We start from the raw sequence: 9558 nt of genomic DNA, 5'->3' as shown, positions 1-9558 counted from the left end.
ACATATGATTAAAATTGTAGATCGTTGCATTCTTTGTAAGTGGGCAAACCTGCAAAATCAGCAAGGGGTCAAATACTTATTTCCCCCACTGTACATGCTACTTTGAGGATGTAACGAGTCAATAAAACGAGTGCTGTGTTTCAGTCAAAATAACTTTATTGTATCATTGACTATTGCACTGATGAGTTCAGGTCTGCAGCTTCTGTTGTTCAGTGAGCACGAGGAGACAGTCTTCCCTCTGATCTGTCTGCCAGCACATCTGGACAGGCTTCCTCTGTAACAGTGAACAGCACAGAGGTGGATTAGGTAAAATAGCAGAGTGGTGAATACTTACTAATAAGGATGCATGTGTGTGATCATATATTCATAATGTGCTCATGTGGACACTCACAGCACTTGTAGAGTGTGTTGAGCCTGGCGATGTCATTGCGGCTCATTTCCTTAGCGTTGCCAAAGGACACGTTGGGATTAGGGATAGGGACCATGGTGGGCTGGTTGTTCTTGGAGAAGGCAGTCCTGCAACAAGACACAGAGAAGTTAGACTGAACCACAGCACTCCTGTTAACACAGACATGTATGACTACACACAGCAGAGCTGAAGTGAAGGCAGCTGTTCTCACCTGTGGTACTGCATGACAGAGTTGTAATCATAGGGAGTGCCCTGGTTGAGGGTTGCAATCTTCCTGAAGTTGTGCTCCATTCCTAAAGAAACAACAGGAAGGAAGTTAGCGTTTGTTTGGTTTTAATTCACTTTAATTCTGGACAGAAAGGAGTCAAGCTGCTGGAGAAAGAGCTCCATCTCTTTTTTTTCCACATTTGCTTTTATATTTCAGAAAACTGCAGTCACTCAAGTAGCTTCTTTTCGTGTAGAATCTGTGTTTTTTCCCAAAATTATGATGGCTGTGATGTTCATCATCTTTTAGTCCACTAGGAGCAGGGGTGCCGTATAGGGGGGGAAAGTTAGGGCAATTCCAAGGGCCCCTGGCTGACAGGGGCCCCAAAAAATAGGTAAAATGTAATATCAAATTATATTTATATAAACCATCATCATTGAGTGTTTTAAATTGGTTCAATCCCTGGCTCCCCCTGGTTACGTGTTGAAGTGTCCTTGGGCAAGATACTGAACCCCGAATTGCCCCTGGTGGCTATTGTATGAGTGGCCGCCAGTGTATGAGTGAGTGTGAATGTTAGTTTCCGTTTGAGCACTTAGGCTCAGTGTATGAATGTGTATGACTGGTGAATGCAGATGTAGTGTAAAAGCGCTTTGAGTGGTCGAAAAGACTAGAAAGGCGTTATACAAATACGGAGCATTTAAATATAATAATAAATGGAAGTTAATAATCTCTTTGTTTTTGGCAATAGAAGTTGCAAATCCCCATTGACCAAAAAGTAAACCTCCATACTGACCGACCACCTCCCTGTATCTGCATGAAATGTTTGGTCCTGCCTCAGCGCACTGTATCAGTGACGTGTTTAGCTGCAGCCAGTAGATGCCCCAGAAATACAGTGAACACAATGTTGCCTAGTAAACCAAAATATGGTTTTCAAAAAAGGAAAGAGAAAAGAGAGAGAGGAAAGTCAAAGGAAAGGATGTCAAATTGCAACCCAGTTTTTCACCAAGAAAGGTGGGCAGTCTTTAGTCTGTGAGTGGTGTTAACCTGTTGGCTTAATGTCCACAGTGAAATAAGCTAGCTAGCTACAGACTAGTGTTAGCCTACATTTCATCAACATTTAATCAGTGCAGGGAGGCTGTGGGGATTTCTGTCTCTCTTTTTATCATTACAAAAAGATATTAATGACAGAAATTCAAACACAGATTATTTTCTCACATAATGATCATTCAAAAAAACAACAACTCCTGTCTGTACTGGATGCTGTAGATTACCTGAGCCTGCATGGAAGTTACAGACAATATTAAAATAATCCAGTTTTATACAGTTTTATTCAGATTTAATTATGGCCGTTAAATGACATCTATAAATAGTTAATTAAATAGTTAATTTTACTATAAAAATACATTGAGACTGTAAAAGATTGCCTTAAGGACATTTTTTATGGTGGCTTTTAATCTTGCATCAAATAGTGAACTGCATCCTGTATGCAGACTTGCATGTACAAATCACCAGCAATAAATATTGTGCTATTGAACTACAAGAAACAAGACAGTTGCAAGCCTTTAATTAGAGTCATGTAAAGCTTTTGATGGGACAGTTATGTGGTTACAACAGCGGCGCAGAGGGGGCCCAATTAGATTTTTTGTCATGGGGCCCAAAGTTTCTGCCGGCGGAAAAAGGAGCCACCATACACAAGAGGATCCCCTAAGTTATAACCCCTAAACCCTAACCTTACCACTGTGCAGATAATGTTGAAAAGGAATTTGTTACAGAAATGTACTTTTAAAGAAAGCTGTGACCAAATCTAACGTGAGATTTTGCAATATTGTGCTATTGTATCATTTATGGGGCTATAGAGTTGTGTTATGAGTGTATTTTTCACAGAGTTTAGCTGAAGGTGAAATAAATATTAGGCCAGTATAGCTATAAGGGGAAACAAATCGTTCTGGTCTGCAGTATACTTCCCTCTCTAATATTCCATTCTGAATAATAAAAAGCTCCATTACCAGAAACAACATTCTGCAGCAGGACTTTGATGTGGTTGTCCCTGTCAGAGCGGGTCTGTTCATGGTTGAATCCCAGAGCGTGGAGCAGCTCATGCTGGACGGTGCCATGGTAAAGGCATCCTTGACGGGCCAGAGACACCACCTGCTTACCACCACGACGGCCAACCATGGAGTAGCAGCTGGACAGGATCAGAGAGGAGTTGAAGAACAGGGAAGTCTGAGAAAAGCTTTCAACTCAAACTGGTTAAGAACATCAGTTTCTTACCCATTCTGGGACTCAATGCTCAGCCAGTCACGGTCATTGCTTTGGGTGGGCCTGAAGCGGATGCAGGAGAAAGAGGAGAAAGACTCCAGTCCTCGGATGATGATGGCCTTCTCACGGTCGGCTGGCAGGATGACACAGCACAACTTTTAGCTTTTTCTCATATCACAGCTAGAAAAACAGTACCATTATTTGACTTTCCCGGAAATTAAATTTTATTGTATTATCTAATTTATGTCTGACTCTGATCAAAACAAGAGATCTTTAACTGATCTTAAATAAGGGTACTTTAAGTATCCAAAATGTGGATCACATTCAAGCAAAAGGTACAAAAGTATTCCATGGTGAATGTACTTAAGTATCAAAAGTAAAAGTGCTCATTCTGTATGACATTGTTATATCTCAGAAATTGCGTTGAGTCCTTAAGGAATTAATCATCATGTCAAAGTGGTGTGTCTTCCAGTTAAACTGGATGTGACTTAACAAATTGTAAAACATGAAATTTGAAAAGACATTTTTAAATTTTATATTTTATTCGTCTTCTCTGTAACTTGTAACTACAGGGTTCAGATAAAAAGTAATAAATACAATAAGTATAATACAGGATATGAAATTCAGGGGATTAAAAGTATAAAGACCCCTAAAAAGAAAATATTCAAGTACAAGTACCCCCAATTGACTTAACTAAGACAAACTGAGACATATTTTTGAGCTTTTTTCTGATCCACATTCTGGAGATTTAAATGACATTTATTTAAGATAATGTAGAGATTTCATCTTTTTATCAGAGTAAGACACAGATGAGTTATTCGCTCCTCAGGTCACTATGAAAAAACAGACATATTTGAGAAGAATCATGAGATCCCAGGAGTTTTCTTTGAGCTTTCTCTGCTCTCATGGTCCCATGTTCAGGAGACTTAAATTAGACGTATTCAAGATAATTTAGAGATCTAAGTAAGACATAAATGAGATTGTACATGGTTGTTTCTCCTGAGTTGAATTTGAGAAGGATGAGAAAAAGCCTTTGGTCTGCCCTTCTTATTAAAAGTAGCTCATTTGTGTGTAAGAGCAATGAAAGAAAGAACTATGAGATCGCTTCTTGAATTTTGCTTTCCTACAGGCAGTTAGATCTCTGGTCAGTCTCACTCTCTAACCTTTTGTCAAAGTTGCTGCTACAACATGCTGCATCAAACATGCAAACCTACTGTATAAAGGCAGAGCATATTTGTCGACACTTACAGAAGTGATTGGTGATGTAATAAGGAACGTAGACTTTCCCATCAGTCCACTTGCCCCACATGCAGCCTTGGCTGGTGCAGGGGTCGGCGTTTTTCTCGGCCGCGCTGTCAATGGCGATGTCTCCTTCAATCAGGTTGGGATCATTAGCAGAACGGACTGAAACACATCACACAGACACTGCTAATAATAGAAGAAGAAAATGAGTTGAAACACATCAGGCCGTCATTAGGAACATGGTGACTCACTCAGATTACTGTTGGCTCTCTCCAGAAGTTCAGAGACAGAAAGCTCCCCTGAGTCCTCCGCTGCAATGTCCTCTGCTCAGTGACATCAACAACAACACAATTTAACTTTGTATAAAAAGGCACCAGTCACAACACTGTGCACGCCAATACAATGGGTCTGATCAATACAGTAGATTACACACCTGCCTGCAGGTTCAGAGTGGCATTAGGGGAGAAAAAACAAAGATTAGAAATAGATAGAACACCAGCTGACAGAATATTTTTTCAAAATATTTAAGTACTGTGGTTTAATGTGGACATTAAATATTCATAGTTACAAGAGAACAGATTAAGAGATACACTTTCAGCATCATAGAACGTTTGCAGATAAAGTCAACCTTATCACCCAAATGGTCAAATCATCCTCTATGAGAAATGATCATATAGTCCTTAAAACTGTGCCAAAATAGTGAAAATGGTGCTTAAAAAACTCAACTGTGAACTTTGAATAAATATTCAAATAAATCTCCTAACAGAATATTTGAGGATGTGGAGAAGATGACAGGCTTCATATGAGAGAAGTCATTCTCATTTTGTGACTGTGACAGTCGAGGTAAAACATGCATGTTGTGCATGATGCAACACGACAAATGACCAGATATCACACTATGCTATCATTGTTGACTGTTATGCTATGATCCTACCTCATTGTCGGCCCAACAACAGGCAGACAGTAGCAGCAGAGCCAGAGCTGAGAACCTGAACATGCGAGCCATCCTAGCAGACCAGCTACAGCTTCCACTCAGAGTAAAAATACAGTGCTGGAACCAAAAAACAAACAAACAAAAAAAAAGAGACTAAATCTTCACACAGCGAAAGAAAGTACACACTTCTGCAGACATTTGCAGCTGAACTTACCTTGGATCCTCTGTGTGGACTTGTGCAGCTGAGGTTTCACTCCAGGCTTTTATATATGTTCAACTGTGTCAGTCAGCCCAAATATGGATTATCTGGGTACTGAGAAACCTAAAGAGTCAGCTAAACTCACAGGCTTATCAGTCACATATGGTTGAGACAGAAACATTTCCATATCTAGGTGGGGAAAAACTGCACCTGTTGCATTTACCATCATACTGTACAAAATGCAAAAATAATGGAACAATATTACTGTGATGTCTGATTTGTTCTTATAATTTTCTCTATTTCTATGGATTGTGTTAATTTAACACAGGGTTGCTAAAAAGTGTGATATAGGCCTAAAATGGCGTATTAGTACGACGGCTTGAAAAACAACAGGGCCATTGTAGGTAAAAAAATTTTTTTTTATAAAATTACAGAGCCAGTCAGGGGTCTATGATGGCATATTAGTGTCTTGTTCAGTTCAAATGTGGACACAGGAACAAAAAAGAATAGGGCCCAGAAGCACACTGAGACAGAACTGATTCAGTTTGCTTGGCAGGTCAAAGATCAGGAAAAATACCTGGTAAGCAGTCCAACACCAGGAAACAAATTCAGAAGGGCCCAGGCAAATAATTTAAAGCAATCAGGGAAAAGGTGAAAAAAATAAACACAAAAAATGACAGAAACGAAGTGAAAATCAAACAAGGGGAACACACAGAATTAAATACACATGTCAGGGGACTATGTGTGGGCTACCACAAAGCCGATTGCATCACATCATGTCCACCGTTTTACCCCCAATTTCTTACGCTGTTTGCCTTTCAACAGAAGGAAGTAGTAGTAGAAGGAAGCAGTTCATACATGATGGCTGTTGTTATTAAAAGGGACCTATTATACAGCATTTCCAGCCATATATTGTTGTTCTGTAACTCCTCTTTGGCTGCTTTGCATGATTCAAAGTTCAAAAAAAGAATTATTATTATTATTATTTTAATAGTGGCACTTGATGCAGGCCCTCATATCTGCCTCTGTCTGAAACAAGCTGTATATGCTCGTCTTTTTAAGAGACTGGTAGCAAAACAGGCCCAGAGCATAATACTACCACCACCATGCTAGATGGTAGGCAGGGTTAGGAGGGTTACTTTAAAAATGTAATCAAGTACAATTACAAATTACTTTTTTAAAATGTTATCAGTAACGTAATCCAAGTACCACAAAATAAAAGTAATGTAATTTGATTACTTTTAGTTACTTTTGAATTACTTCAATGCCAAATAGGCAAATGAAGACAAGAGAGTATGAAAGATGTGTTGTCTGCTCAGTGTATTTTTAGAGAAACACAGACGCTAACAAAACATAAACAAAACATAACCCTAACCAAATCCCAAAATACATGTTTAAATGTTTTTATATGATATGTTTTGCACTATGTCACCACAATGGCAGTATGTGGCCCATCAATGACAAAAAACCTTTTGTAGGTATTCTGGATGACATTTAAGAGTTTGTCATTTGGAAAACCAATTTAAAATGTTGATGACTCATTCTGCACTTTTGTATTAATTTGGCGTCCAATGCAAAGATTATAATATAAAGATTATAATGCCGCTGAAGGACAGTGTTTCTGGGACCGGGTCCCATTGTAAATTTTGGATCTCAGCTCTGTGATTCAGTATTTCACTCTGTGTGTGTCCTGCTGGAAAGATAGCTTTACTTGTTGCTGAAGTTATTTAACAGCCAGCTGCTGTTATGGCGGGGTGCAGCGCCTGATGACTGTGAACCGGAATGGCACCGGGCGAGCGGGCGAATTGCCCGCTCGCCCGGTAAACACGCCATGAAAAGGACTGAACACAGCCTCAAAGACCAACAGGGAATCCAGTACTGAGATAATTTACACAGAGCTTCTTAATGGATATAGTTAGCTTTACTTTTTGCTAAACCAATAACTGTAGACTAGCCTATCCGCCTGTAACATTATCTGTGGCTAGTTAGCTTGGCCTGTGTTGCTAGCGGTTCTATTAGCTTACTCAGGGCTTTGTCGGTCTGGGAGGCTTTGCTTGGTCCCTGTCCAGCTGCCGTGTCCACTCACTGAGAGGTGGGACTAGTCCGTACAGAGTCTGAATGACAGGGTGGGTGGGCGGAATGTTAACACACATTCGGCATTACTGGCAATTGTAAGCGCCAATCAAGGTCTGCGACACGTCCCTCCCCAGCTTTGTTTTTTTTACAGAAACACTCATATTCCATCTACTGTTTATAAAAAAGGATCCAATTTTTCAAAACGTGCCTGTAATCTGATTAAGTCAATTTTTTTCCTGTACTGTAAGGGAATACAGTTACTTTTTTTGGTCCTCATTACGTAATGACATTACATGTAATCCGTTACTCCCCAACCCTGATGGTAGGTATAGTGTTCTTGGGGTTAAAGGTACAAGGTTGATTGTCATTATTCAGCACAAGGCTGCATAACAAAGTGAAATCCTTAATGCTACACACATATAACTAAGTGTAGGTCTGTATTAGAGGATGTGCTCGGGACAGTGCATCAGGTACTACATTACAGCACCCTTTTTTTAATAGACCCGGAAGGTAAATGCCTGTAGCCGCAAAGTCTACCTGGTGAGCCGGGATGACGTTTGGGACAGTTGAATGCCCAAGCCAGTGTTCTGTATATACGTCAAACGCTTCTCCTTGTAGGTAATGATGCCACTTTTCCACTGCCCACACAACAGCCAAGCACTCCTTTTCTGAGGTGGAATATCTCAGTTCAGCACCATGGATAGCTCTTGAAGCAAATGCTATGGCTCTCTCTTCGCCCTCGATTGTCTGCATCAGGACCGCCCCCAGCCCCACATCACTGGAGTCCCAATGAACCTGAAAGCCTGAGTGTGGCTCCGGCTAAGCCAGCACCGGTGAAGACAGTAGCAGCTCTTTAAGGTGTTCAAAGGCAGCCTGACATTGCGCATTCCACTCCCAATTGACCCCTTTTTCTTGAGGTTATTGAGGAGACTCTTCAGATCTGTTGGTGCTGGGTAAGCACCAATAAGCGACCCCATGTTGACCACCTGGTCCACAGTAGACACGATGCAATGCAGCCCACTGGCCAACCTTGGATTACATGCACTGAGGATGCGTCGCACAATCTCGTCATCGGCCATGTCTGGTCTCCACTTCAGGCAGAGTGCTCTATTATCGTAAGCAAAATCCCGAAGGCACTGGGTGGGTGACTGCACATTTGAGCGGAGCTGCTCGTCAATCTCTGACTGGTAGTCTGTGGGCAAGAAAGCCTCAAGGAGCCCAGTTAGTTATCTTGCTGCGGGAAGCTAACTACCAGCTCTATGCAGGACCTTTTAGAACGGCATTGAGTGTGCCTATGAGCTCAATGCCACTAAGTGGCCTGAGGGCAAGAACGTTTTCAACTGCTCAATGAAATCAGTGACATCAGTAGAACCCCTCGACTCTCCAAACTGGGGAAACTCCATTCTAATAGGGGGTTTGGCCATAGCTGCCGCGGATAGGGGAAGGGTAACACCCTATTCAGACTAAGTTCGCGTCGTACAAGACTTAGTCAACATAAATAAATGTAGAAATATATAAATATGGAATAGAGGAACAACGTTGCAGATATATACATGTGCATTATTCTCGGTCTGTGCCGTGCAGAAGTAACGTAACGGAAGAGAATACTGTGTACATATAAATATAAACTGACAACATAAAAATATACAACAACAAAGATCAACAATCAACAACAAATATGTGTGACGTGCCAGGTCTGTGCACGACACGAGATGAAACAGTATTTACATGTGCAGAGACGTTTGTATCGTTTGCAAGGGGGGAGTGTCAGTGGGGGACCAGGGCCTTGTTAATGAGGCTAGTTGCAGACGGGAAGAAGCTGTTTTTGTGGAGAGAGGTTTTGGTCCTGATGGATGCCTGGCAGCCTCCTGCCAGAGGGGAGAGTCTGAAACAGTTTGTGTCCGGGGTGGGAGGAGTCAGCTGCAATCTTTCCTGCACGCCTCAGAGTCGTCAAAGCGTACAGGTGCAGAAGAGAATGAAGATCGCAGTCAGTCGCTTTCTCTGCAGAGCGAATGATGCACATCAGCCTGCCCTTGTCCCTGGCAGTGGCAGCAGCGTACCAGATGTTCCGAAAACACTTCCTCTTATAACACCTCTAACTCCTAACCTCTAACATGCACTTCCTGTGCTCTTCTTCTTCTATCCCCTACAATGATCTTGTATTGATTGCACTTTTTGTTTTGATTGCACTTTTTGTTAACTCTTACTTCCTTCCCTAGGTATCTACCCCATTG

The 9558-nt window shown here is 41.3% G+C and overlaps 2 protein-coding genes across 2 annotated transcripts in view; both read right to left on the bottom strand.

Moving 5' to 3' along the window:
- LOC123958513 (hatching enzyme 1.2-like) overlaps window positions 1–5162 on the bottom strand; it is an 18426-nt gene extending 13264 nt beyond the window's left edge. Inside the window, exon 1 of the mRNA XM_046031894.1 lies at window positions 5050–5162. Coding sequence (XP_045887850.1) covers window positions 5050–5121 — 72 coding nt within the window. The 5' untranslated portion in view covers window positions 5122–5162. The remainder of the gene's footprint in view (window positions 1–5049) is intronic.
- A 2914-nt stretch (window positions 5163–8076) lies between these two features.
- Window positions 8077–9558, bottom strand: part of LOC123958596 (low choriolytic enzyme-like) — a 7184-nt gene continuing 5702 nt past the window's right edge. The window contains exon 9 of the mRNA XM_046032044.1: window positions 8077–8516. Within this exon, the coding sequence (XP_045888000.1) occupies window positions 8077–8516 (440 nt within the window). The remainder of the gene's footprint in view (window positions 8517–9558) is intronic.

This window comes from Micropterus dolomieu, linkage group LG20 (assembly GCF_021292245.1).
Source record: "Micropterus dolomieu isolate WLL.071019.BEF.003 ecotype Adirondacks linkage group LG20, ASM2129224v1, whole genome shotgun sequence".
In the NCBI taxonomy this organism is placed as follows: Eukaryota; Metazoa; Chordata; class Actinopteri; order Centrarchiformes; family Centrarchidae; genus Micropterus; species Micropterus dolomieu.
This window is presented reverse-complemented; position numbering and strand designations above follow the sequence as displayed.